Here is a 27,942-nt window from a genome sequence, read left to right as displayed (position 1 = left end):
GGCGACCCACAAGTATTTATAAACCCTTGCTCAGCTGGACCAAAATACTAATGTCTCTCTTTTATCACCTCTTACCTAAGGAAAAAAAATGCTCACATCACTTAAGATGATGTTTAGAATCTATTTAACAACAAAAAAAAAACCAGAAATAGGGGCGCCTGGGTGGCTCAGTGGATTAAGCCGCTGCCTTCGGCTCAGGTCATGATCTCAGTGTCCTGGGATCGAGCCCCGCATCGGGCTCTTTGCTCAGCAGGGAGCCTGCTTCTCTCTCTCTCTCTGTCGGACTCTCTGACTACTTGTGATCTCTCTGTCAAATAAATAAATAAAATCTTAAAAAAAAAAAAACAAATATTATCTGGTAGGAAACAGACATGGAGGAGAAACTCCAAACAGAGAGTATTTTTGTCTCTTAAGGATGAAATATGATAAGAACAAGTCAGCAAATTCCAAAAAAGCAGCATGAATTAGTAAAAACAACAGCAACAAAAGGCAACAAAATTCAAGGGGCTACTGTACTTTCTGACCCAGAAAAGTTGTGAGCCTGTAATTATAAACCCATGCTGCTCACGTTACGCAAATTAAAGAAGAAAGGTTAAATATTCAAAGAAAACACAGAACTGTTAATTTTTTTTCCGAAGACAGAAATGAGACAGATGGAACCAGACCAACATCAAATTTATTTTAAAGCTTGTCTGTTTTTTCCCTCTTCAACTACAATTTTACTAGAAAGGTTCACCTTCTTACATTCTTGACTGGCTTTCTCCATGAGGGAAAAAACATAAAGAGCATTCCATGCCCACTTAAAAGGCAAAATGAGGGGCTCCTGGGTGGCTCAGTCATTGGGCATCTGCCTTCGTCTCAGGTAATGGTCCCAGGGTCCTGGGACTGAGACCCGCGTCGGGCTCCCTGCTTAGCAGGAAGCCCGCTTCTCCCTCTTGCACTCCCCCGGCTTGTGTTCCCTCTCTCACGGTCTCTTTCTGTCAGATAAATGAAAAAAAAAAAAAAGCTTAGATAAATAAATGGCAAAATGAAAATCTTTGAAACAAATGGAATAAAACTGGTTCCAAGAAGAATCATGACTGGCCATACTGAAATTAAGACATCATTTTATTAATAGGACTGTCCTGAAATTTTAAAAGTAAAAGACTATAAAATAATAAGAGTAACCTCAGAGATTCAAGTCAAAGTGGAGATATGCATATGAGGATTTGCATAATGAGGATAAAGTAGTGGATGGAGGGGAGCCTGGCTGGCTCAGTGGGTTAAGCCTCTGCCTTCCACTCAGGTCATGATCCCAGGGTCCTGGGATCAAGGGCCTCATCGGGGAAATCTCTGCTCAGCAGGGAGCCTGCTTCCCCCCTCCTTCTCAGCCTGCCTCTCTGCCTACTTGTGATCTCTCTCTGTCAAATAAATAAATAAATCTTAAAAAAAAAAAATAGTGGATGGAGTACAGGATATCACCAAGACTACTGAGGTTGGAAGTAACCTGACCCCACAGTTAGCTCAAAAATGACCCGAAGAAGGGTCAGAGGGTCTACAAAAAGAATTAGCAGGAGATAAAAGCAGGAGACAGAAAGAAGGAATGTGGTGGGAGAAAAACTACAAAGTCATAAGAACAGTATGGCAGGATTTCCTTGTGCTACTTAAGTCTTTATTTCATATGAATTGCCGATTTTGAAAAGGTTTTAACCACAAAAACATTTGCACCTTAATTATTTCCTTAGGACATGCTTTTTTCTCTACTGAAAGGGCAATGTCCACTTTAGCAACCTTCAGAGAAAGCATTAACTTGGCAGTGTCCCATCAAAAAAGAGAGGGCAGGCTATTTTCTAAAAAGGTAAAAACCAAAATCAATCTTTTAAGGTTTTTAAAGTAAAAAAGTTACTTTACTTGTTTCTTATTAGAACAAGACTTCCAGGGGTGCCTGGGTGGCTCAGTGGGTTAGGCCTCTGCCTTTGGCTCAGGTCATGATCTCAGGGTCCTGGGATCAAGCCCTGCATCGGGCTCTCTGCTTGGCAGAGAGCCTGCTTCCCCCCACCCCTGCCTACTTGTGATCTCTCTCTATATCAGATAAATAAGTAAAATCTTTAAAAAAAAGAACAAGACTTCCAAATGTTTTCATGCTGGTGCTCCTTTGAATTCTGAAGACCATGTTTTCATGGCTTCCTAAAGGCAAAGTTAACGTCTTTTATGAACATAGTTTACTGAGTGCCTACGAAGTACAAACCGTCAGGCAGAAGGGGAAAAGGGAACGGGATAAAAAAGGGTTAAAAAGAAAACCACAGGCCCAAAACGGCTTCACTTAGGCCAAGTTTCCAAACTGGGGCTTCATAACCTCACCTGCCTGCAGTTCCAACCTTCCCTAGAAATGCAGTCTTAACTGGTCTTCAGGAATGTTCTGGTCAGTGCTAAGAAGGCAATCTATCTCCCAAAGGAATTTGAGGTAATCCACTAATAAGAGCCTTACATGTAAAAAAAAAAAAAGACTTATGTCCCCCCCAAAAGGTGACCTCATCTGAAATAATCCTTTCTTCTGTGTATGACCTCCTTGTCCTGCTTTTTAAAGCCTTTCCCATCTGCGGAGCTTCCCTCGACTTGCTAGGTGCGGTGGTGCCTGATTCATGAGTCAGGTTATAAAGCCGATTAGATTTTCAAATTTACTAGATTGAATTTTTTTAATCAAAGAATTAAGAAGTGTAATCTCCAGGACTACTCACTCTATTTGAGGAGACAGAGCACATGTACATGGAACAACGGTAAAAGACAAGCTGTTAGTAGCGACTGGGAGTCGGGGAAAAGAAGAAAGTGATAAAGCAGAAATAACATGGGGGTTGCAAGTAGTAAAATCTGCATTCTAATCCAAGTCCTGTTCACAGCTTGTTTGAAAAGCTTGGGCAAGACATCTCTCTGAGTCTTAATTTGCTCAGCAATAAAAACATGGGCCCTTTCAACTGTAACTATTTATGCCATAATTTTCTTGAATGGTTTCACTTAAAAAACATAATAATAATAATTATGATGGTCCTTAAGCACTGACATGACATCTTATTTTTACTTATAATCCCAAATATGTAAAGACAGAATGTTTATGTGCTTATAACTCCAATATGACTATTAAACCAAAACAAATTTAAAAATTAATTTAAAAAACAATAAAATTAAAATTGCATCAATTTAATATGATGTTCACTGCTCTGTAAAAATTCGATTTCTGATCGCAACTTGAAAATGGTATTAACTGTGATTACTTAGCAAAAACTAAGGGGAATAAGCTCATCTTATTTTCTTGCAGCTCATCAAAATGAACATTCTAATAAGTTCACTTTATTCCTTTTTGCACTTCTCTGTATTTTATACATCTTATGTGATAAACATGCATTTTTTTCCCAACTGAGTTTTTAAAAATCATAGCTTTATTGAGATATAACTCACATTCCTGTATAATTTACACATTTAAAATGTACAATTCAACTGTTTTTTGGTATATTCACAAAGGTGTGCAACTCTGTCACAAGAAATTTTAGAATATTTCCTCATCATTCCAGAAAGGATCTCCCCACTCTCTCATACACATACGCCTAATAAGAGTCACTTTACAAGGACGCTTGGGTGGCTCAGTGGGTTAAAGCCTCTACCTTCGGCTCAGGTCATGATCCCAGGGTCCTGGAATCGAACCCCGCATCAGGCTCTCTGCTCGGCAGAAAGCGGGCTTCCCTTCCTCTCTCTCTCTCTCTCTCTCTGCCTGCCTCTCTGCCTACTTGTGATCTCTGTCTGTCAAGTGAATAAATAATTAAAAATCTTAAAAAAAAAAAAAAGAGTCACTTTACATTCTCTCAGCTCCCTCTCCCCCCAACCCCAGTCACCCATTGAACCACAAATCTACTTTGTCTTCATGGATTTGCCTATTCTAAATATTTCATATAAACGGAAACATACAGTATGTGGTTTGGGCCTGGCTTATTTTGTTTGGCATAATGTTTTCAAGATATATCCATGTGGCAACATATTTTCAATACCTCATTTCTTTTATTGCCAAAACATATTCCATTGTATCAACATAGCACATTTTATCCACTCCTCAGCTGACGGACATTTGAGTTGTTTCTATTTTTTGGCTATTGTGAATAATACTGATATAATCATTCCCATACAAGACTTTTTCTTTCTTGAACACCTGTTTTCAATTCTTTTCAGTATATACCTAGAAGTGGAACTGCTGGGTCATATGCTAAGTTGATGTTTAAGTTACTGAGAAACCACATTTTTCACAGTTGTCACATCATTTTATATTCCTACCAGCAATGTGTAAGGGTTCCAATTTCTTCATCTCAAGTACAAAGAGTTATCTCATTGTGGTTTTTATTTGCATTTCCCTGATGGCTAGTGAGCATCTTTTCGTGTGTTTACTGGCCATGTGCATATTTTTTTTGGAGAAAGGTCTATTCAGATACTTTGCCCATTTTTAAACTGCATTACTTGTCTTTTCATGGAATTGTAAGTTGTATTATTTTTATACTCAGAAAACATGTAGGGGCGCCTGGCTGGCTCAGCTGGTACAGCATGTAACTCTTGACCTTGGAGTTGTAAGTTCAAGCCCTATGTTAGGTGTAGAGATTACTTAAAAATAAAATCTCTTAGGGCGCCTGGGTGGCTCAGTGGGTTGAAGCCGCTGCCTTCGGCTCAGGTCCTGACTCCAGGGTCCTGGGATTGAGCCCCAAATCAGGCTCTCTGATCAGCGGGGAGCCTGCTTCCCCCTCTTTCTCTGCCTGCCTCTCTGCCTACTTGTGATCTCTGCCTGTCAAATAAATAAATAAAATCTTTTTTAAAAATAAATAAATAAAATAAAATCTCTTAGGGTGCCTGGGTGGCTCAGTTGGTTAAGCAACTGCCTTCAGCTTGGGTCATGATCCTGGGGGTCCCAGGATCGAGTCCCGCATCAGGCTCCAGTCCCACACTGGGCTCCCTGCTGAGCAGGAAGTCTGCTTCTCCCTCTGACTTTCCCCCTCTTGTGCTCTCTCTCTCTCATTCTCTCTCTCTCAAATAAATAAATAAAATCTTTTTTTAAAATCTTTCAAAAAAAGAAAGAAAGAAAACTTTAAAAAGCCTTGAACATATGCTAATTTTTTTTTCTTTTTAATCACTAGGAATGTGACAGTTAATACAAAAAATGAGGTTGTGTTAGTAAAGAAACCTTCCCCATTCCTGATAGACTCCTTTACTCACCTCTGGGGAGGTATACTGATTTATATGTTTGGTAAATTTGGTAATTACTAAACTTGGTGGGCTCAGTCACCTTCTTTCTTCCTCAAGTGAGCCTGCCGGCCGAGAACACTCCACTGTGCTCTGTTGTTTTAGCCGGGCAGGCGCCTGGACAGGAAAAGACATGGAGGAGATGAAGAATGAATCAAAATATTAGATAGATGGACAAGAAGGACAGGTGGGATAGAACAGGCACTTCAATACAGGTACAAAGGGGGCACGTGGGTGGCTCAGTGGATTGAAGCCTCTGCCTTTGGCTCAGGTCGTGATCCCAGGGTCCTGGGATCGAGCCCCGCATCGGGCTCTCTGCTTGGCAGGAAGCCTGCTTACCTTCCTCTCTCTGCCTGCCTCTATGCCTACTTGTGGTCTCTGTCTGTCAAAGAAATAAATAAAATCTTTAAAAAAAAAAAATACAGGTACAAAGACCAGGAGTTTTTAGAGAAAACTGACTGGCTGGCTGGGGAAGGCAAGAGGAGTAGCAGGAGGCCTCCTGAACTCATTACTGCCTGTATTTTAGCTCAAATCCCAACTCCCAAGCCTTGTTACCAGTCTCTCAGCCACCTAGTGCTCTTTATTCCATACTAGTCTTTTATAAAACGTCTTCCCTGACTACAATGGGCAACTTATTACCTCTAAAATGTACATGGATTTTTTTTTAAAGATTTTTATTTATTTATTTGACAGACAGAGATCACAAGTAGGCAGAGGCAGGCACAGAGTGAGAGGGAAGCAGGCTCCCCACTGGGCAGAGAGCCCAATGAAGGGCTCAATCCCAGGACCCCGAGATCATGACCTGAGCCGAGGGCAAAGGCTTTAACCCACTGAGCCATCCAGGTTCCCTAAAATGTACATGGATTTTTAAAAACAAGGGACGCCTGGGTGGCTCAGTTGGTTGAACGACTGCCTTCGGCTCAGGTCATGATCCTGGAGTCCCGGGATCGAGTCCCGCATCGGGCTCCCGGCTCCGCGGGGAGTCTGCTTCTCTCTCTGACCTTCTACTCGCTTATGCTCTCTCTCACTGTCTCTCTCTCAAATAAATAAATAAAATCTTAAAAAAATAATAAAAAAATAAAAACAAGATATGTAGTATTGGTAAGGGTTCAATGAAATACACATTGAAACAGGCCCCTCAGTCTGAATGTAAATTGGCACAATGTATCAGAAAATAACTTTACAATATGTAGCAAGAATATCAAAACAGTTAAGACCTAGTAGTTTTATTTCTGAAGATTGATGGGAAAGAAATACTCTGAATATCAACAAAAAAAAGAAGAAGGGGGGAGGGATCTTCTATGCAAAAAGCTGGACGTGGAGGCATCCTTTTAAAGGCTTATTTTGTTCCAGGAACTGCTCTGCATAATTCCATGCACATTACTTCAGTTAATCTTTGTAACTCCAATGAAGTATCATTTCCCCCATCTACACATGCAAAAACTAAGGGGAAAAGTGGTTCGATAGTTTGTGTAAGGTCTCTGTGGCAGTCAGTGACAAACGGGAAACAACCTAAATGTTCAATGACAGAGGAGCAACTCCCTCAGCAGCTTATACTCCAAGTGTTACAAAGTCACAAAATATGTACATTATGAATCTACTATACAATGAGTGAAGTAGAATCTGAAACACATCACAGGATCTCAACTGTTTTCACACACTGCAGAGACTGAAAGTAAATACACAAAACTGTTACCAGTTCCTTTTCTTGGTCAATGGGAGTACAAGTGATTTTTTTTTTCTTTTTTGGCACTTTTCTATATTTTGCATATTTAAAGATATGTTTTAACTTTTTTTTTTTCCCCTATTTGACAGACAGAGAGAGAGAGAGAGATCACAAGTAGGCAGAGCAGCAGGCAGAGAGGGGGCAGGAAGCAGGCTCCCTGCTGAGCAGAGAGCCTGACTCGGGGCTCTATCCTAGGATCCTGAGATCATGACTTAAGCTGAAGGCAGAGGCTTAACCCACTGAGCCACCCAGGCGCCCTAAATATATATTTTTATACTCAAAATTTTTTTTAAAGTTGAATCACGAGGTGCCTGAGTGGCTCAGTCAGTGAAGTATCTGACTCTTGGTTTCAGCTCAGGTCATGATCTCAGGGTTCTGGTATGAAGTCCTGCATAGGCTCCACACTCACTGGGGAGTCCGTTTGAGATCCTCTCACTCCCTCTCCCTCTGCCCCTCCCCCTGGCTCTACCTCATGTGCGTTCTCTCTCTCTCTCTCTCTCAAATAAATAAAATCTTGAGATGCCTGGGTGGCTCAATGGGTTAAGCCTCTGCCTTCAGCTCAGGTCAGGGTCTCAGGGTCCTGGGAACGAGCCCTGCATCAGGTTCTCTGCTCAGCAGGGAGCCTGTTTCCCCCTCTCCCTGCCTCTCTGCCTACTTATGATCTCTCTCTCTCTCTCCCTGTCAAATAAATTTTTAAAGAATCTTTAAAATAAATAAAATATTAAAAAAGTAGAATCAAGAGCATATTTTTAAAAAATCACTAATAATGCTACCATTAATCTAAATACTAATACTGTTCACCTCTTTAAAAAGAAAATAATACAAGTAAATACAAGGTTTATCATAAAAGTTTAGCAAATTTAAAACAAAACACACCATTTACTAAGTGCTTTCTGTATGCTACACCCCATGGAAGGTAATCACTTTGACACACATTATCTCATATTGAGGGTTTTCTTCCTTTTGGGATGTGTGTTTATTCACCATTTCAGAAGACAGCCATTGCTTTTTTTGTTCTATTTTAGAACCATCAAAGAGTTGCCTGAAATATCTGCCAATAACCTAGAGAAACAGGAGTTCCTACAAAGCCATTTTTCAAGGGCACAAAGTATAGACCTCTACTGGGGAACATTACAGATCTTAGAAATGAACTCATCTCAACTGTTACAGAATCCATCCCTGTACATTCACTAAATCCTAAGTCAAAAAGGTGGCATTTGAAATTCTAATAAAATAAAAAAATAAAATTCTATACAATATTTACTGAACTTTTATAAATTATACTAAACAACAAAGTTTTTCATGTATTTTTCTTTCCCTTTCTAGAAAACTAAAACAAATCTATATACAGCTGTTCATGACATTAAGAAATAAAATTATGGGGGCGCCTGGGTGGCTCAGTGGGTTAAGCTTCTACCTTCGGCTCAGGTCATGATCTCAGGGTCCTGGGATTGAGCCCCACATCGGGCTCTCTGCTCAGCAGGGAGCCTGCTCCCCCTCTCTCTCTGCCTGCCTCTCTGCCTACCTGTGATCTCTCTGTGTCAAATAAATATATAAAATCTTTTAAAAAAATAAAATTATGTAAATATACTTATGATGTGGATATTTCATCAAATATTTAGGTGAAAACTGATTTCCACTGCTTTTCTCACAGTATTTAGTATGATATCATTCACCTATGGGCTCAAACATTAGCCATTAACCTGACAGGACCTAATGCTAGGTTTGGATTTATTCACAAGCCACCATATTTCAAAATTATTCACCAAAATGTGTATGAATGTTGCAATGTGTACACGCGCATGTACACTGTAGTGTGTACACGCGCGTGTACACTGTAGTGTGTACATGCGCGTGTACACTGTAGTGTGTACACGCATGTGTATACTGTAACGTGTAGGTTAATATGGATTATCAGTAACATTAAGTAATGAACTCAACTAGGATAAAGAACATAATCCATACAGCATCAAACACAATTTTTTTAAAAGATTTTTTTATTCATTTGACAGAGATCACAAGTAGGCAGAGAGGCAGGCAGAGAGAGAGGAGGAAGCAGACTCCCCGCAGAGCAGAGAGCTCAATGTGGGGCTCGATCCCAGAACCCCAGGACCATGACCTGAGCCGAAGGCAGAGCTGAAGGCCCCAAACCACTGAGCCACCCGGGCACCCCTCTTTCTTTCTTTTAAAGATTTTATTTATTTATTTGACAGACAGCGATCATGAGCAGGCAGAGAGGCAGGCGGGGGCGGGGGGGAAGGCTCCCCACTGAGCAGAGAGCCCAATGTGAGGCTCGATCCCAGGACCCTGGGATCATGACCTGAGCTGAAAGCAGAGGCTTTAACCCACTGAGTCACCCAGGCGCCCCCTCACATAGCCCTTTCAATCCATCCTGCATATCAGAGGCAGATTTCTCTGCTGAAAATGAGTACTTGGTGTTTTACAATAAAAACAGTGACTTGATACGTTTGTGGAATAAGTATTTCTTCAAGTCTCAATGATCTCTGGTGACATCATACTGTCTGGCCAGTGCAGCCAGTATCACCAATTTTATGTTGTTACTGGCACCAAAGCAATCTCTGCACCTCAGATGAGCCCCCTACATCTCCACAGGCCACTCCCAGCACCCCATGATCTGGCCCTCAATTTCTACTCCTCTGTACTGTCAATTGCTTTCTGCCGCCACCCCTCCCACCATTAGCCAGTTCAAGCACATCAAGAACTCCAGACTTGTGCATTTTTGTCTGGTTAATAGTGACATGTTGACTTATATCTAGAGCACACTGAAAATTGACAGAGAGTCAGGAAAAAAGACAGGTGTAAAAGTGAATATGCTTTCGGGGTGCCTTTGATGGCTCAGTTGGTTAAGGTTAAGTGTCTGCCTTCAGCGCAGGTCATGATCTCAGAGTTCTGGGATAGAGTCCCGCATTGGGCTCCCTACTCAGGGGGGAGTCTGCCTCTCCCTCTTCCTCTGCCCTTCCCCCCTGCTCTAGCTCTTTTGCTTGCTTGCTCTCCCCCAGATAAATAAAATCTTTAAAAAAAAAAAAAAAAAGGGAATATGCTTTCTTTTAGTTATTCAAGAGAATGTATTTTGATGGGGTTTTAGGAAAAGAAAGAATGCCAGGGCAAGGCAGTTTACTCTAGGTTACAAATTCTAAAAAGATAAACCAATAGAGAAAAAAAATTGTCCTGGAGAAGGATACTTTAGGGTGCTTTAAAAGATTATTGGTAAAAAAATAAATTAATTAATAAAAGATTATTGGTAGAATACGATTTTCCCCAAAGATGTTTTATTTCAGTGGTGAATAGTCCCTGAAGAAAACATACATGATAAAAAGAAATACTATTAAATACACTCTAGTATGGCCTATGTCTGTGTACTCAAAGTATACTTGTACTCACTTTCTTCCTGACAAATCCATCTGACATCTTAAGTAGCATGAGAGACCAATGGATTCTGACTCTAAATTAAAGGTTCTTATTAACTTCAACTACAGAAAAAATACTAATTTTTGAATAACCATGTTTTCCTCAAGTTAAAATTTATCTACATTTTCTCTTTGGAGCATGATTACTTTTGTAATAGAGAAGGAAGGAGAGGAAAGAGGGAAGGAGTAGGGTTTATACTCCTCCCCGACTTCGTCTCTAATAAACCATGACCTGTTCTGACTTTTGAATTTTCCATAGAAGAACAGAAACCAAAAGGTGAGGTAAGGCAGAATAAGTTTTGGGGCATTCTGGGTATCTTTTCACATATTCTGAGGAGCTAGAACAGAATGGAAACTGTACAGCAAAGGTTAGACAAAATACACAGTACTATACAAGTGTATGGAAGCTTTAGTTATAAGACAGACATTCTTAGAATATTTGTTTTCTCAGCCTCCATAAGTGTTCTTGGAACAGAATTTTTGCTCATGTTTTGCACGCATAGGAATATACTCTTTGAAGCTGTCAGGGAAGGCAAGCCATTTTAACAAAGGTCAAAGCCGTGTTGGGGTTCATTAGGGAATCCCTACATTTTCCCCAGGTAACAGCTGAAAAAGGACATAAAGCCAGTAGGCATCAAAATCCACAAAATTATAATTAAAAAAGAGGCCACTTGATAGAATTAAAAACTATCTCCCGAATTAAATGTTCTTTTACTTTAGGTGAATGTTAAACATCTTTCTCTGGCTTGTGAAAATATGAGCTTTGGTGGATATTAGACCTAGGAGATCAATTTTTAAGCTGGAGTTCAGATCTAAGACTAAGAAGAGAAACCGTTTTTTTACTCTCCTCATTCACAAAACCTGTATTCTAGGATTAAAATAAGGAAGTCAGATGACCTTGTCGCTAATTTTAGCAATGCTACAGGCATAGCTCTAACTGGGATGGTAAAGAACTCCACAACATTACAACAAATTTTTTTAACTACTGGAGCAAAAGGAAGTGATTACTTTGTAAGGTGTTGAAGAAAATAAAGCCTGGTGACTGAATTTGGATTAAGAAGTCACAAATGAGTATAAAGCCTTTTCCAGGAAAAAAAATTATGAAAAATTTCATAATTTACTAATCAGCATAGTTTCCACGAACTTTCACTCTTTTCTGAGTTGAACTTGAGGGAGGAAATCACAACTACTTTGGTATGAACCCTTTTAAGACCTGAGTTAACTAAACCATCTTCATGCTCCACAAGCAGGGGAAAAAGAAAAACTGAAGGAAGTAATCTGGTACAAAAGAAATAACTCCACTAGGTTCCAATAAATAAAATACATTTTCACAAAAATAAGTGCTAATAGGGGCGCCTGGGTGGCTCAGTCATTAAGCGTCTGCCTTTGGCTCAGGTCATGATTCCAGGGTCCTGGGATGGAGCCCAGCATGAGCCCCACACTGGGCCCCGTTCAGCAAGGGGTCTCCTTCTCCCTCTCCCACTCCTTCTGCTTGTGTTCCCTCTCTCCCTGTCTCTCTGTCAAGAAAATAAATAAAATCTTTAAAAAAAAAAAAAAGTTCTCATTGAAAAATCTTAAGCAATGTTTTTCAGTTCCTCTAAAAACTTTTTTGAGATATAGTTGTACAGTTTTATTACCTGCAAAAAATTAAAGTAGCAAGAAAAGCAATGTATGCATAAAAGTAAAATGTAAGTGGTATGCTCCGAAATACTCAGAAACAACAGCATTCTGTATCTTATAAAGTTCACATATTTTAAGGAAATTATTTCAAAGTCTCTAGCATAAAAGATGCTTTAAAGTGTTAGTTTGCCTTCGTTCTAATTAGAAAACCACAACCACTGAATGCACTGAGTTTTCTAGATGTATTTAACAGAGGAAAAAAAACCAGTAATTATTCAGCTAGGTAGCAGTCTTCCAGGAAAAACAGGCTAAGTATTCTCATAAGAGAATTTAGCAGATACAACAATTAGAAAATATTGCTAATTCCTAAAATCGCCTAAGTACTGTCATTTAAAATGTCAAAAGACCAAATGTCAATAAAGGTGACAGTATTTGTTGCTTACTGCTTCAGCATTCTTCCTACAGTCAAACGGAAAAATAAACTTAATTTGTCAGTATTTTGACAGACACATTACTATCTTTCCTTTCCACATGGCTAATGATGACAGAAAAAGAGGAAGTTCTAAGAGAGGGCAGGGAGGAGCAGGGTGTTACTACTAAGTTTCTATCTCCAAATAGTTTAGACAGCAGAATCTCACAACAGCGATTGAACAATTTAAGAAATCTCAAGTTATTATAAGATTCAGAAAAGTTTTACATGACGTTATCATGTTCAGACATGATTTTCCTTTCTCTTTTATTGAGGTATAATTGGCTAGTGATGTACTTCTTTAAAAATATTACAAATAAATTATTTCAAATGCGTGAAAAACAAAAGTATTCCCTGGTTAAAAGAAAATATAATTTCCCCCAAGGGAGTGATTCCTAAATAAACAAAAAAGCCTGTGTGGATCTTCAGGGCCTCAGAGAGCATGCTCCACAACAGTAAAAAGACACAGACACAGTTGAGTATGTGAGTAGAATTTCTCAACAAAAATAAAATCCATGGAGAGGCCACTTAAATCATTTAAGATCTTCTTTAAAAATTGAGAACTGCTGGTCAGTTGGTTAAGCGGCTGCCTTCGGCTCAGGTCATGATCCCGGCATCCTGGGACTGAGTCCCACATTGGGCTCCTTGCTCAGCGGGGAGCCTGCTTCTCCCTCTGCCTCTGCCTGCCATTCTGTCTGCCTGTGCTCACTCTCTCTCTCTGACAAATGAGTGAAATCTTTGGGGAAAAAAAAAAAAAAACTGAGAACTGCTGGGGCACCTGGGTGGCTCAGTCAGTTAAGCGTCTGCCTTCGGCTCAGGTCATGATCCCAGAGTTCTGGGATCAAGCCCCATATGGGCTTTCTGCTCTGCGGGGAGCCTGCTTCTTCTCCCTTTCCAGCTCCCCTGTGCTTGTGTTCCCTCTCTCGCTATCTTTGTGTCATAAATAAATAAAAATCTTTAAAAAAAAATAAATAAAAATAAAAATTGAGAACTGCCAAACTCTCAATTACTCTTCCTCAAATTTAAAAAAAAAAAATTGCCAAGACTAATTTGTAGGAACAAAATATATTATCTTTCTTATTCGATTAAAATGGTGTCAATGGACAGTCATCTAGATTTAAATACAAATAAAAACACCACATTCTCCTACTATAATGTGCATGTATGTCTCACCAAACAAGCACCATCCAATCACTTCTCCTTCACCAAGTCTATCTCTGATCCTTTAATATATGCCAGATCTACAATGACCAGACTTTACAAAGGAATTTTGTTTACTGACCACGTAATTTAAGATTTCTTTATGCCATAAAGGTTGGGGAGGGAGCATTTCTCTTAGATTATATTAAATATTAAATCTTTCAGGTGAATTTTGCCACAGAATTTTAATATTCAATGTAGATGTAAACAGTGCAAATAAAGTTTTATTTAGGGAAGTTTAATAGGATATACAAGTCTAGGGGCACCTGGGTGGCTCAGTCAGTTAAGCACGTGACTTCTGAGTTCAGTTCAGGTCATGATCTTGAGGTCCTGAAATGGTGTCCCATGTCTGGCTCCAAGCTGGCCATGGCACCTGCTTGGGATTCTCTTACCCTCTGGCCCTCCCCTTGCTCTTGCTCTCTCTAAAAAATTTTTTTTAAAAATTAAAAAAAAAAAAAAAAAGAATATACAAGTCAAGATAGGAATAATGATGGGTCCCATTGATCCCACTGAAGTCAGTTAGCTGCAGGATTAGTTTTCCAACAGAGTAATCTTTCAGTTTTAACAATGCTGAATAAGAGATGGTTCCATGCCAATCACCCCATTGCAAAAACAACCTAAAGCACATACCTAGCCAGCATGTCATTAGTTTTCTATAAAAAGTGCAATATATTTCCCTCAGGTCATGATCCCCCAATCCTGGAATTGAGCCTTGCCTTGGGCTCCCTGCTTAGTGGAGAGTCCACTTCTCCTCCCTTCTCTCCCCAGTTCTCTCTCTCTCTCTCGCGAATATATAAAATCTTTTTTTGTTTTTAAATTGTGCCATATTTCCTTTTAAATTTATCTAAACCACCACACACGCGTGGTTTGCTAGTAATCAGGCTCCCAGCCTTTTAGAGCCAAAAAGTAAACACTTTCTTTCTGAATTTTGCTGATAAGATCTTCTCTTTCCTTTGACAAGCAATGCCATCATAGAGAGGAGCACATTTACAAAATTCTAAGCCACATCTGAAACTCATTCAGAAAATAAGTCTACAAAAGCAGGAACTCTACCTGTTCACAGTAAAGGTCAGTCTTCCTGCAGGTCTTCAAGTTCTCCCTCCTTCACAGCCGCAAGTAAAGGAAACAGAGACTCACACAGGCCTTGACACTGCTGACGTGCAGACCTCAGTAACTGTAACAATGACAGCCCAGGAAACGACTGAGCATTCTAATCATCTTACAACCCTCAGGAAGCATGCACCTGTTCATCCTCCTCAGTGTGATACAGTCAACACTAAGAGGAAGAGACTTCTTGGAACCTTCTTCCTGCCATACAAACTTCTCAGTTCGAATATCACAGCACCTTAGGAAATGGAGTTTTAAACTTACCCCCTAGATTTACTCCAGACTCTCAGAGTAGGAAGACATCTTAAAAATTACACAGTTGGGGTGCCTGGGTGGCTCAGTGGGTTAAGACTCTGCCTTCGGCTCAAGCCATGGTCTCAGGGTCCTGGGATCAAGCCCCACATGGGGCTCTCTGCTCAGCAAGGAGCCTGCTTCCCCCTTTCTCTCTGCCTGCCTCTCTGCCTACTTGTGATCTCTGTCTGTCAAATAAATAAATAAAATCTTTCTTAAAGGGGCACCTGGGTGGCTCAGTGGGTTGAGCCTCTGCCTTCAGCTCAGGTCATGATCCCAGGATCCTGGGATCGAGCCCCGCACTGAGCTCTCTGCTCGGCGGGGAGCCTGCCTTCCCCTCTCCCTCTCTGCCTGCCTCTCTGCCTACTTGTGATCTCTGTCAAATAAATAAATAAAATCCTTCTCTAAAAAAATCTTTAAAAAAAAATTATACCGTTACCCTATTGCTATGTGCTGCCCAGTAAGGTCCTAGCCATTTGCTATGTACATGTAGTTACTGAGCACTTGAAATGTGGCTGGTCTGAATTCAAATGCACTCTAAGTATGAAAACCAGATTTTGTAGATGAAGCATGAGAGAATGCAAAATATCTCATTATTACCAAATCGATTACATCTAAAACTGTATGGGTTAAATAAAATATATTATTAATTTCACTTTTCTAAAAGATTATTTATTTATTTATTTGACAGACAGAGATCACAAGCAGGCAGAGAGACAGGAAGGGAAGCAGGCTCCCTGCCAAGCAAAGAGCCCAATGCGGGGCTCGATCCCAGAACCCTGGGATCATGACCTGAGCCGAAGGCAGAGGCTTTAACCCACTGAGCCACCCAGGCGCCCCTTAATTTCACTTTTTAATTTGTCATTTTTTATTTAGGAGACTTTACATTGCTCACATGGCTTGCATTACAGTTGGATTGTTACAGACCTACAGTCTCTATAGCAATGCTTATAGACTCACACCTTTAGTTCTGATAGCAAACATGAGCTATCACTTGACATTTCCCAATCATGACTGCCATTTAAAAGCCAAAAGAAGGGGCGCCTTAGTGGCTCAGTTGGTTAAGTAACTGCCTTTGGCTCAGGTCATGATCCTGGAGTCCCGGATCGAGTACTGCATGGGGCTCCCTGCTCAGCAGGCAGTCTGCTTCTCCCTCTGACCCTCTTTCATGCTCACTCGCTCTCTCTCTCTCAAATAAATAAGTAAAATCTGAAAAATAAGTAAATAGGGCGCCTGGGTGGCTCAGTTGGTTGGGCGGCTGCCTTCAGCTCAGGTCAGGACTCTGGAGTTCCAGGATCGAGTCCCGCATCAGGTGCCCAGCCCCACAGGGAGTCTGCTTCTCCCTCAGACCCTCTCCTCGCTAATGCTCTTTCTCACTGTCTCTCTCTCAAATATATAAGATCTTTAAATAAATAAAAGCCAAAAGAAGGTGCCTGGGTGGCTTGTCAGCTGGGCTCCAAATTTTATTTTTGGTTCAGGTCATAATCTTGGAGTTGTGAGGGTAGAGACCCATGTGGGGCTCCCTGCTCTGCGGGGAGTCCACTTCTTTTCCTGTCTCTCTCCCTGTGCTCTACCTCCCATGCACCCTCTAAAATAAATAATCTTTGAATAAATAATAAAAATAAAAGCCAAAAGAAAAAGCAGCATTTTCTTTTCTGGATCCATTGATATTAAAATAAAAATAACTTAAGAACAATGTAAAAATAGAATCACTTTGCCCTAATACCATTTTAAAGAAAGATTACTTGACTTCGAAAAGGCAAAAATAGCACAGGATGCAGAAATTACATCTCTTAAAAAAATAAGGTGGGAAATACACAAACCAAGTGTTTCTAATAAAGTAGATCAGAATGTTGATCACATCTTTAAAGTGAAATTAACATTTCTTTCATTTCCAGTACCTAGGGCCCCAGAAAGCTATATAAGATCTTATCTTTATTATTCAAGCACCCTCAACCACAACCAACCACTAACATTATAAAAAGGAAATACTTACAACTTAATTCTCTTGTCCAAAACTAAGGGAGGAAAAAAGGAGAAGAAGAAAGAAAGGAAAGAAAAAAAAAACAGCTCAAAATCAAAATAAGAAACAATTTCTCTAGGGCTAGATGGGCTACCTTTAGTCCACAAACCATATGGAATAAGAAAACATATTTAAAAATAAATACCTTGCACCATGATTTTTTAGAAGAGTATTTTATTTTATTATTTTTTTAAAAGATTATTTATTTATTTATTTGACAGACAGAGATCACAAGTAGGCAGAGAGACAGGCAGAGAGAGAGGAAGAGAAGCAGGCTCTCTGCTGAGCAGAAAGCCAGATGCGGGGCTCGATCCCAGGACCCTGGGATCATGACCTGAGCCGAAGGCAGAGGCTTTAACCCACTGAGCCACCCAGGCGCCCCTAGAAGAGTATTTTAAACGTGAGAAACAACACATTTCTAGAAGCAAACCCTTTATTCTTCTAGCATAAGACACATTTCTTCTTTTATTTGATTTAAAAGTACTCATGCCTCCAGGGCTTTCGAGGAAAAAAAATTACTGTATTTCTGAACCTATAAAAATATTTTTTTAAAGGGTGGAGGAGAGAGCTCTTTAAAGAATGGAGGGGGTGGAGAGACTGGGTGGCTCAGTGGGTTAAGCCTCTGCCTTAGGCTCAGGGTTTTGGGATCTCAGGGTCCTCAGATGAGCCCAGCATCTGCTCTCTGCTCAGCCGGGAGCTGCTTCCCCCTTTCTCTCTGCCTGCCTCTCTGTCTGCTTATGATCTCTCTCTCTGTCAAATAAATAAATAAAATCTTTAAAAGAAAGAAAGAAAGAAAGGAGAGGAAAAGCTTTCTCAGGTGTCCAGAGGATCCAAGAGTCACTTCTAGAAAACTATCAATGGGGAAACCGTATAAAAAAAGAATTTGAGGGACGCCTGGGTGGCTCAGTTGGTTAAGCAGCTGCCTTCGGCTCAGGTCATGATTCCAGCGTCCTGGGATCGAGTCCCACATCGGGCTCCTTGCTCGTCAGGGAGCCTGCTTCTCCCTCTGCCTCTGCCTGCCATTCTGTCTGCCTGTGCTCGCTCTCTCTCCCTCTCTCTCTCTGACAAATAAATAAATAAAATCTTTAAAAAAAAAAAAAAGAATTTGAGGAAATTTGGACCAAGGAGTCCCCAAGGCTTCCACAACAGTTGCTGAAATACTTTCTAAGGTGTCCTAGCAAATTTATAATCCCCAAAAGGCCACACATATTTGCCTGTCAATTTCTTTATCCATTTTGAGATTCATCAGCTGAGTATAATCTTCAGACTTCAATTTGCCAGGTGATACATTCCTTAGAAACCTTTTCCTCGTGCATATAAATACCAAGCTCAATTACGCTCCCAGTCGAGTAAGCAGAAAGGATTGCACATATTTTAATGGGGGTGTTGATTGGCTGCAGCTTCCTGCCCTGCTGTAAAGAGTAATGGGTAAATCTCTTTCTGAGTATAATCCCTAAACCCCGGAATCACTCTCAACGAATCGAGTCTCCTAACATTGCCCAATCGGTAAAAAGATTGCCAAAATTTCCATTAGAGCGTCCTATTTTTAGAGGCTTTGGAATGGGTCTTCAAAACTGCACGCCACAGTACGCCTGTGAGTAAGTTTACACAGGGATCAAAATAAGCATCCTGAGGTCGCAACCCTTCTAAGCTTACGAAGGGATTTAAAGCTTTTAAACCTTAATTTTTAAAAGCCTTAACTTTAAATCTGTTCAACCCGCAAATTAAAAATAAAGATTAAGGTAGATCCCGGCCCAGAGGGAGGTACGGATAGGAGACCCGGGGCGGTTCTCGGGGGGTGGCGGAGGGGACAGGTATGAAGGCAAACAAGGACGGTCCCGGGGGTGGGGAGCCGGGGCAGCGGCGGGGGGCGAGCGCCGCACAGACAGCGGGCTGCAGCAACCGGAGGCGCGCGGGCAAACGCGGAGGGCACCGGGCAGCCCCGCACCGGGAGTGCAGCAGCTGCGCGGGGCGCCGGGGGAGGAGCGACGGGGTACCGGGGGGTTTCCCGCGGCTGCCGCCAGCCGGCCGGCGCCCCGCATCCCGCTCTTCCTCTCCTCACCTGAGTGTCGGAGGCGAACGCAGGGCTACGGCTGGACGCCGGGTCTGTTTCCAGCCCCGCTCGCTGACATGGCGGCCGTAGAGCTGTCACAGAGCCTGCTCGGGTCTCCCGCCGCTCGGGTGGAGGAAACACCTCTTGCCTTCCCGCCCCGCCTCCCTCCGCGCACCCTTCCCCGCTGGCCGGCTGGCGGCGGGCGGCCCGCGACCGCGGAGCATAGAGCTCGAGCGGCTAGAGAGGAAGCGTAGGGGGACGGACAACCATAGAGTACCAGCCCAGACACAACCCGGATGGTCCGTCTCTCTCTTCATCCGTCCACTCACAGTCCCCGGGAGGCTCACCCGGACGGAAACGGAAGTGAGAGAAATGGCAAGAAGAAGGGACCGTTCGCATGCGCAGTTTGTAGTGTCTTGCACCGCCCGGCCTAGTCTGGTTTTGGGGAGATGTTACACGTGGAGTGCTCTGTACGGAGCCGGCTGGCGGTGTGACCCTCTCCGGTGACGTTGGGACAGACCGTAGAGGCTGAAGATGTCGGTCCCGGTGGCAGGGCTCCCCCGGCGGCTGGCGCTCTCAGCCTTGGCCGGTGCTGGTCGCTTTTGCGCGTTGGGGTCTGGAGGGACGAAGTGGAGGGGCGTCCCCGCGGGGCACCGCCGGGGCTTAGCTGACCTCCACCCGAAGCTGGTGCCCCGTCAGGGCTTCAAAGACTCAAACTCGTGGTTGCCCAAATACCGCTCAGAGCGCAAGAGTTACATAACCAATCCGAACCTGGCCACGACCTTGGTGCGGATCCTGAAGGAAGAAGCGAAAAGCCCTGACCAGCTTTTCCTGGAGTGCAATCCAGGTGAGTCGGCCGGGGACTACCTTTCCTCGGAGTTCATCGCTCATGCCACCTTCCCTCGACCGCCCGTGGGGGCCCGTTTAAGACATGACCCCTTGAAGCAGCTTGGATGGTCGGTCCCGGTTAGGACACCAGGAAATATTTCCGCAGCAGTTTGCACTTCACGCAGCATTTGATAAAACGTGCTCCTAGATTTTACTGTCTCCTCAAAATACTTGCATGTCTCTCCCCAAAGAACTTTTATCTTTCACATACTCCTCCTAGAGACCGTAGCAGGATGCCTAGAACATAAGATGTGTAGACTTTCTGAAAGGTGCTTTTTTTTTTTTTTGTAAAGATTTTATTTTATTTCTTACGTAATCTTTATATCCACCGTGGGGCTCAAACTTACGACCAGGAGATCTAGAGTGGCGTGCTCCACCAGCTGAGCCAGCCGGCCACCCCTGCAAAAAATACTTTTTTTTTTTTTTTTTTAAAGGAGCACGACTTGTCCTGAGTCAGTTCTGTTTAGGTTTGACAGTATCTTTTCCTGGTTAGAGTCCATGAATAAGTGGTATGCTAAAGGCAACTTTGTTTTTCCTGGGACAGTAAAACATTGTGATTAAGAGGCTTTGGCTTTGACAGAATAGATTCAAAGCCAAGCAGTATCATCAGTTTTGATGTTAGAGTCAAATGATTTTATGTAATCCCTAGGTTTCGTGTGTGTAAATGAGGAGTGTAGTATCCTCTTTGGGAATGTTGTGAGGATCAAAATTAGTAATACATGTGAAACATCGACTCTAGTCAATATTGAGAAAAGTTGTTTCTTTTGCAAATAAATTTTTCCTTCTGTTAATAACACTAGGTCCTGGAATCCTGACTCAAGCATTACTTGAAAGCAAGGCCAAGGTGATTGCCCTTGAAAGTAACCGAACTTTTCTTCCACATTTGGAGGTATACTTTTAGTTTCTAAACTAATTTATTGTTCGGCTAGCTATCTTTGAGTATTTAGGGAAAGGAAAATTAAGCACCCAATTTATTTTTAGAGAATCACTTTGGGGAGCCTTGCTGTAAATATATTTTATCCCCCATGACTAGAACATAGCATAATTAGTATCATAGAGCTGTCAGTGTTTATTGAATGACTGAAATATTGGAGTTCTGAGACTTGTTCTCTGATTCTGTCTCTGCTGCAGACTAGTTGGGGGACTTTGAACATCTCTAGGCTTGTTTCCTTATCTCTGGTAGGGTATCCTGTGCCTCTGCTTTCTGTGAACTTAGAATCTAGGTTAACAGGACTATGTTAACTCTGGATTTAGGATTTCAGAGGCAAGAAAGGTTTGGTATGGTCAAATACAATAGCATGTGGTGAAAGCATAATCCAAATGGGTTTTGCAGTGAATTCTCCTGCTTATATGGCAGACAGGTTCACATCAACAGTGAAGTAGAAATACCTTGTCTCATCGCCAGCCTCTTCCCTTCTCTTTCTCCTCCCTCCTGAGTCTCTAGATTCAGTTTAGGAAACTTGGACTTCCTGGTGCCAAATTCCTGAAACCACATATAATGGTATTTAAAAGTGCAGGACAAGGGACGCCTGGGTGGCTCAGTGAGTTAAGCATCTGCCTTCGGCTCGGGTCATGATCCCAGGGTCCTGGGATCGAACCCCGCATTGAGCTCCCTGCTCGGAGGGGAGTCTGCTTCTCCCTTTTCCTCTGCCTGCCGCTCTCCTTGCTTGTGCTCAATCTCTGTCAAATAAATAAATCTTCTAAAAAAGTGCAGGATGACAACAAAAAATTATGAAAATGTCCACCAAATCCAGTTGTTTATTTTTCAAATAAAACGATGCATGTTAGATGGTTGTTATCCTACAACTGACAGCTTTGAAAAGAACTAAGGATTTTTTTTTTTAAGATTTTATTTATTCATTTGAGAGAAAGCACAAGCAGGGGGAGAGAGAGAGAAGGAGAGCTGAGCAGGGAGCCCAATGTGGGACTGGATCCCAGGACCCTGAGATCATGGCCTGAGCCTAAGGCAGGTGCTTAACCAAGTGAGCCAACCAGGTGCCCCAGAAATTCAGGGGTTTAGCCAGATTATTTAATTGATGCTGAATCTGCTGGATTCCCCAAAAAAACGTGAAAAGAACACAAAATTGAAGAAAGATCATGAAGTGTGATTTAGTCACCATGGCCATCTGTAATTTCAATTTCACCTTAGGAATTAGAAACAAAATAGCTTTTATTTTTATCTATTTATTTATTTATTTATTACGATTTTATTTATTTGACAGATCACAAGTAGGCAGGGGATGGGGAGCAGGCTCCCTGCTGAGCAGAGAGCCCGATGCGGGTACTTGATCCTAGGACCTTGGGATCGTGACCTGAGCCGAAGGCAGAGACTTTAACCCACTGAGCCACCCAAGTGCCCCTATTTTGATCTTTTTAAAAAAAGGATTAGTTTTGTTTTTGAGGGACAAAAGAGAGAGAGAATCTTTACCAGGTTCCATGCCCAGCTTGGAGCCTGAGCCAGGGCTCAATCTCAAGACTCTGAAATCATGACCTGAGCCGAAATCAAAGAGTTGGACAACTGACTAAGCCATCCAAGTGCCCCAAGGCCTGTGTTTGAAGGTTAATCTGCATGTTCACAAAACAATTAAAAAGCATTAAACTGTCTATTTACGGGCTCCTGGGTGGCTCAGTCCTTGAGCGTCTGCCTTCAGCTCAGGTCGTGATCCCAGGGTTCTGGGATCAAACCCCACATCGGTCTCCCTGCTCAGCTGGAAGCTTGCTTCTTCCTCTTCCACTCCCCCTGCTTGTGTTCCTGCTCTCACTGTCTTTCTCTCTGTCAAATAAATAATAAAATCTTTTTAAAAAATGTCTATTTAGTTTCTTACCAGTAACACAGTAGTTGGCTTTCTTGGAAGATCAAGATTCGTGTTAATTTGAAATCCATGATTCCATGAAAAATGGAATCATGGAGGCTAGAAGGTTCATGACACGCTGAAGTTTCCTATAACAAATACAGGAATATTCATCATAAATGTTTCCTGAAACTGCAGAGTAAACACCAAATCAATCTCTGATCAAATCCAGTCTTTGGTTAGAACTAAGACTGAGTTCCAGTTCCAGCTTTCAGCTTCTTTCTAACTCCCCACCCTCTCCCCTCAGCACTAACTTAAGCTCAGCCCTCAGGGGGTATCCACTCTTATTAACCATCATTATGACAGAGGGAAAAGCCATTCAGATAAGGTTTAACGTGAATTCATCTATTTGCCAGAATAAAAGAGAAATAACCATTTAAGTAGAAGTTTTGTTGGGAGCCTGGGTGGCTCAGTCAGTTAAGCGTCCAACTCTTGGTTTTGGCTTTGGTCATGATCTCAGGGTTGTAGGATCAAACCCTGAGTAGGACTGCTCGCTCAGCGGGGAGTCAGCTTGAAGATTCTCTCTCCATTTGCCCCTCCCCCTGCTTGTATGCGTGGTTGCATGTGATATCTCTCTCTGAAATAAATCTTTTAAAAAATGAAATAAATAGAAGTCTTGTGGCTGTAAATCACAGCTTTAAAGCAGTGCTCTCAGCTTACAATGCTTCTAGCCACCCAGAATTTTGCTCCTAAAAACTGAAAAATTTTCAAGGATGATGCTCAACTCAGAATTTTTGTTTAACATTAGAACCCCCACCCTCTCTAATAAAATTCGTGGGGCTCCACATGAACAGTGTTTCAATCAGGAGCAGTTTTCCTATGTGGATGTGCTAGATATAAGTTTTCCAATTGTGTTCTGTAATAATAAATCATGATATATTCCTTTTTGGAAAACGAGAATTACTGTTGCAGAAAGAGCTGTGCATGTTCAGTTGGAGAGCCCTCAGCTTTGTAGCAAATGGTGTGGTATTTCTGCAGAGATAGAACACAGTCTTTCAAGTCAGGCTAATGTCAGCCCTAGCCATCACTGCTACCTTCAGGACCCTTGGGCAATTAAGTAATTTAATCTGTTTGACCTTGGTTTTTCTCATATATAAAATAGAGATATTAATGCCCACTGGTAAAGGATCTTGTTGCAATTTGTTTTTATTTTAAACATTTTATTTATTTTAGAGAGAGCAGGGGTGGTGGGGGAGGGGCAGAGGACAAGGGAGAGAGAATCACAAGCAGACTCCTGGCTATGCATGGAGCCCAGTGTGGGGCTCGATCTCATGACCCAGAGATCATGACCTGAGCCCTAATCAAGAGCCTGCTTGACCAACTGTGCCACCCAGGTGCCCCTCTTGCTGCAATTTAAATAAGATGAACTGTGCTTCCTGGTTTGTTTTTGTTTTTTTAATTTTGTTTTTATTTATTTATTTGACAGAGTGAGAGAGCACAAGCAGGGGGAGCAGAGGGAGAGTGAGAAGCAGACACCCCTCTTAGCAAGGAGCCCAATGTGGGACTTGATCCCAGGACCCTGAGATCATGACCTGAGCAAAGGTAGACGCCCAACCATCTGAGCCACCCTGGTGCCCTGTGCTTCCTGGGTTTGAATCCTAAATGCAGTTGAGTTTTTAAATGTGATTTCACTATTATTATAGAACTAAATTATTCTGGAGTTCTGGCTGTTATATCATTTTTCCCATTATTGCATGGTACGTAACAGATGCAAAAACAAAAACATACTTTCAGAATAGGAGTGGGACAAAGTCTGAATGTATACATTCCTTTTACATTTCTATCAAGCCAAAATTCATTAGTTTTTCTTAGTTACAAAGATTAAAATAGGACTCTTGAATAACTTCTGAGGTTATTTTGTTGCTATCCAAACAGAACAATTTGTAAGAATTTCAAGATAATCTGTTTTAAGATAAGCATCAAGTGAGTGTTCTTTTTCTCTAGCTGTCATAACACCACACTCTGGTTTTCTTCTGTACATTTTTGGCTTATTCCCAGCTTTTCGTGAGACTCTGGAGTTACTCCATCCTCAGGCCTCGTCTTCTGTGCTTCTCTTTAGGGGGTCTCATCTGTACCCCTGGCTTTAATAACCTCCAACAAGCAAAATTTTTACCAATTTATAACTTTACCCTGGACCACTCCACTAACCTTCCTATTCAGATCTATAGCTTCCCATCTGGCATCTCCACTTCCTATTCTCTGATTCATGTAAGAGGCGTCTCAAACTTCACAGGACCGAAAGTACCTGATTTCTACCCAAGTCTGTTCCTTCCCTAGTCTTTCTCAAGGCTCTCCATAAAAATGATTAGAATTTACTAGATTTAGAAATAAAATAAGATTTACAGGTTGAAATCAAACACTTAAGGAAAATTAGGTTTTTGGAGCACCTGGGTGGCTGTTGGTGAAGCCTCTGCCTGCTTCTCAGGTCATGATCCTGGGGGTCCTGGGATTGAGCCCAGCTTTGGGCTCCCTGCTCAGCGGAGAGTCTGTTTCTCCCTCTCCCTCTACCCCTACCCCCACCCCCACTCATGAGCATGCACTGTCTTTCAAATAAATACATAAAATCTTTTTTAAAAATAAATAAACATTAAAAAATAAAAATTAGGTTATTTCATAACTTTAAGTTGCAAATTCTTGAAACCTCGATATATACCAATAGAATTTTCTGTGCATGAGAATCTCAGAATGCATTTTAAGTCCCATTGACCTCTTCTGTTTGTGTGTTTGTTTGTTTGTTTATTGTGACTTCAAATTGTGTTTACGGAGTCTGTAGCTAACCCTTGCTCTCATTACTAAGATGTCCAGTGCTACAACAGAATGAGCACATCAGGGCAGTGAAAAGATGGAGGTATATCGGACCTCTCTTATGGCAGACAGGAGCTTTCCTTCTGTAGTTGCTTCTGTCTTTAGAAAACATAAATGAAAAATAAAGGGGAAAAGGGAAAGTGACCTACACAATGAGTGTAGCCAGGTTCATTTGGTAAAGGACTAATAAAACTCTTCTAGTAAAAACAGGACTGTCAGCATTTCACTTTAATATTTTTATCGTTTTGGGGGCACCTGGGTGGCTCGGTAGGTTAAAGCCTCTGCCTTCTGCTCAGGTCATGATACCAGGGTCCTGAGATCAAGCCCTGTATCGGACTCTCTACTCAGCGGGGAGCCTGCTACCTCCTTTCTCTGCCTGCCTTTCTGCCTACTTGTTTTCTCTGTCTGTCAAATAAATAAATAAAATCTTTTAAAAATTTTTTTTTTATCATTTTTTTCCCTCTACTCTGAAGCATCTGGCCACAGCCAGCAGATGATTTCGGCTCTCTGCCTGGGCCCAGGTGTGGTCTCCCAGTCTCCGCTGATAGTCCAGGCGGCTGCCACTAAGCAATCAGATTAGTGTGAGCACGCTTTTTGAGTAGCTGAAGCCACTGAGAAAAAGTAGAGAAAGTGAGAGGATAAGTGAGAATTTGTTGAAGGTTTTTTGGTTTGGGGGCTTTTTCTTAGTAATACTGTAATTTGATTGCTTTTCAGGCATTAATTAATTTCTTTTAACTCTTAAGTTTTAGGGTAGATTTTTTGAAGTAGATCTTTGAGTGGGTACAAAGTCTCCCTAACACTGACAATTTTAAACATGTTATCTCTGTCTCTCTTCAGTCCCTGCGGAAAAATATGAATGGAAAACTAGAAGTGGTCTACTGTGACTTCTTTAAAATGGATCCTAGAAATTTTGGAATAGTAAAACCTCCCATTATGATTTCAGAAACGCTTTTTCGGCATTTGGGAATAGAAGCAGTTCCTTGGTCAAAAGGTAATGCGTCCTGCCTGGGTGGTCGAGTGTATGGACAGGTGCTCTCAGGTGACTGTGGTTTTCCCCTCACATAGACTGAATCCGAGCAGTTCCATGGATGGCCAAGCACCCTACCCGGGGATTCCGAGGCGTCATTTTAGTTGACTTTATATAGCTTGTAGAGTTAGTCTGACTCAATAAAATACGATCTTAGGGAAAAGTTTTAACAATTTACTCGAATATCTTTGCTTGTATTCCTAACAGATACACCATTAAGAGTAGTTGGAATCTTCCCATCAAAAAATGAGAAAAAGATACTTTGGAAACTTTTATATGACCTGTATTCTTCTACTTCTATATATAGTTACGGACGAGTAGAACTAAATATGTTTATTACTGAGAAAGAATACGAGGTATGTTATTACAAGTACTTGATGCAAGTTTTTGTTTTGGAAGAGTTTTGTGATCTGTCTCTGAGTGGTGTTAATCTGAATGACTTTAATTTGAGCTCATGACATTTGAGAGTATTAAGATGGGTTTTTAAATTTCGTAGAGCATTCTTTAGATTCGAGGTTTTTTGTGGTTAAATACACATGACAACATGACATATTTACTATTTTAACCATTTTTAAGTGTACAGTTCCATGGCATTAAGTTCACATTGTCATAAAAGTGTACCACCATCTATCTCTTCTCAGCACATTTTTACCACCATCTATGTCTTCTCAGCACATTTTTACCATCCCATACCGAATTAGGCATTACTCCTCATCCTGAACCTCTGGTAAACGCTGTCCTACTTTCTGTCTCAATGACTTTGACTATTCTAGGTACTTCAGCGTAGGTGGAATCATAGAATATTGTAGTTAGTGTCTGACTGACTTCATTTAGCATAAAGCCTTTATGGTTCAGGTCAAAGCATGTGTCAGAATTTCATTTTCTTTTTAAGGCTGAAAAATACACCATTGCATACGTGTGTGTGTGTGTGTGTGTACATTTATTTATTTTTTACACACAAACACATACACATAGATACATACACCCACCATCTTTTCTTTATCCATTCATCTGTCAATGGACATTTGAGTTGCTTCTACTTTTTTGTTATTGTGAATGATGCTGCCATGAGCTTTGGTGTGCAAATGCCTCTTCCAGTCCCGGCTTTCAGTGCTTTTGAGTGTATACCCAGAAATGGAATTACCGGATCTTATGGCAATACTTTTTTTTTTTAAGATTTTTTTTTATTTGATGGGGGGGGGG

At 41.5% G+C, this 27,942-nt stretch overlaps 2 protein-coding genes across 2 annotated transcripts in view; one reads left to right on the top strand and one right to left on the bottom strand.

Moving 5' to 3' along the window:
• Nucleotides 1–19,257, bottom strand: part of LOC111150895 (consortin, connexin sorting protein) — a 111,369-nt gene extending 92,112 nt beyond the window's left edge. The window contains exon 1 of the mRNA XM_022508577.1: nucleotides 19,177–19,257. The gene's annotated coding sequence lies outside the window, so the exon portion shown is untranslated. The remainder of the gene's footprint in view (nucleotides 1–19,176) is intronic.
• A 279-nt stretch (nucleotides 19,258–19,536) lies between these two features.
• Nucleotides 19,537–27,942, top strand: part of LOC111150904 (transcription factor B2, mitochondrial) — an 18,090-nt gene continuing 9,684 nt past the window's right edge. The window contains exons 1-4 of the mRNA XM_022508592.1: nucleotides 19,537–20,014; nucleotides 20,856–20,944; nucleotides 26,550–26,703; nucleotides 26,947–27,095. Of these exons, the coding sequence (XP_022364300.1) occupies nucleotides 19,702–20,014; nucleotides 20,856–20,944; nucleotides 26,550–26,703; nucleotides 26,947–27,095 (705 nt within the window). The 5' untranslated portion in view covers nucleotides 19,537–19,701. The remainder of the gene's footprint in view (nucleotides 20,015–20,855; nucleotides 20,945–26,549; nucleotides 26,704–26,946; nucleotides 27,096–27,942) is intronic.

This window comes from Enhydra lutris, unplaced genomic scaffold, assembly GCF_002288905.1.
Source record: "Enhydra lutris kenyoni isolate GAN:26980312 unplaced genomic scaffold, ASM228890v2 scaffoldscaffold24, whole genome shotgun sequence".
Taxonomy (NCBI): domain Eukaryota; kingdom Metazoa; phylum Chordata; class Mammalia; order Carnivora; family Mustelidae; genus Enhydra; species Enhydra lutris.
The sequence above is the reverse complement of the archived record's forward strand: the minus strand, read 5'-3'. Positions and strand labels throughout refer to the sequence as shown.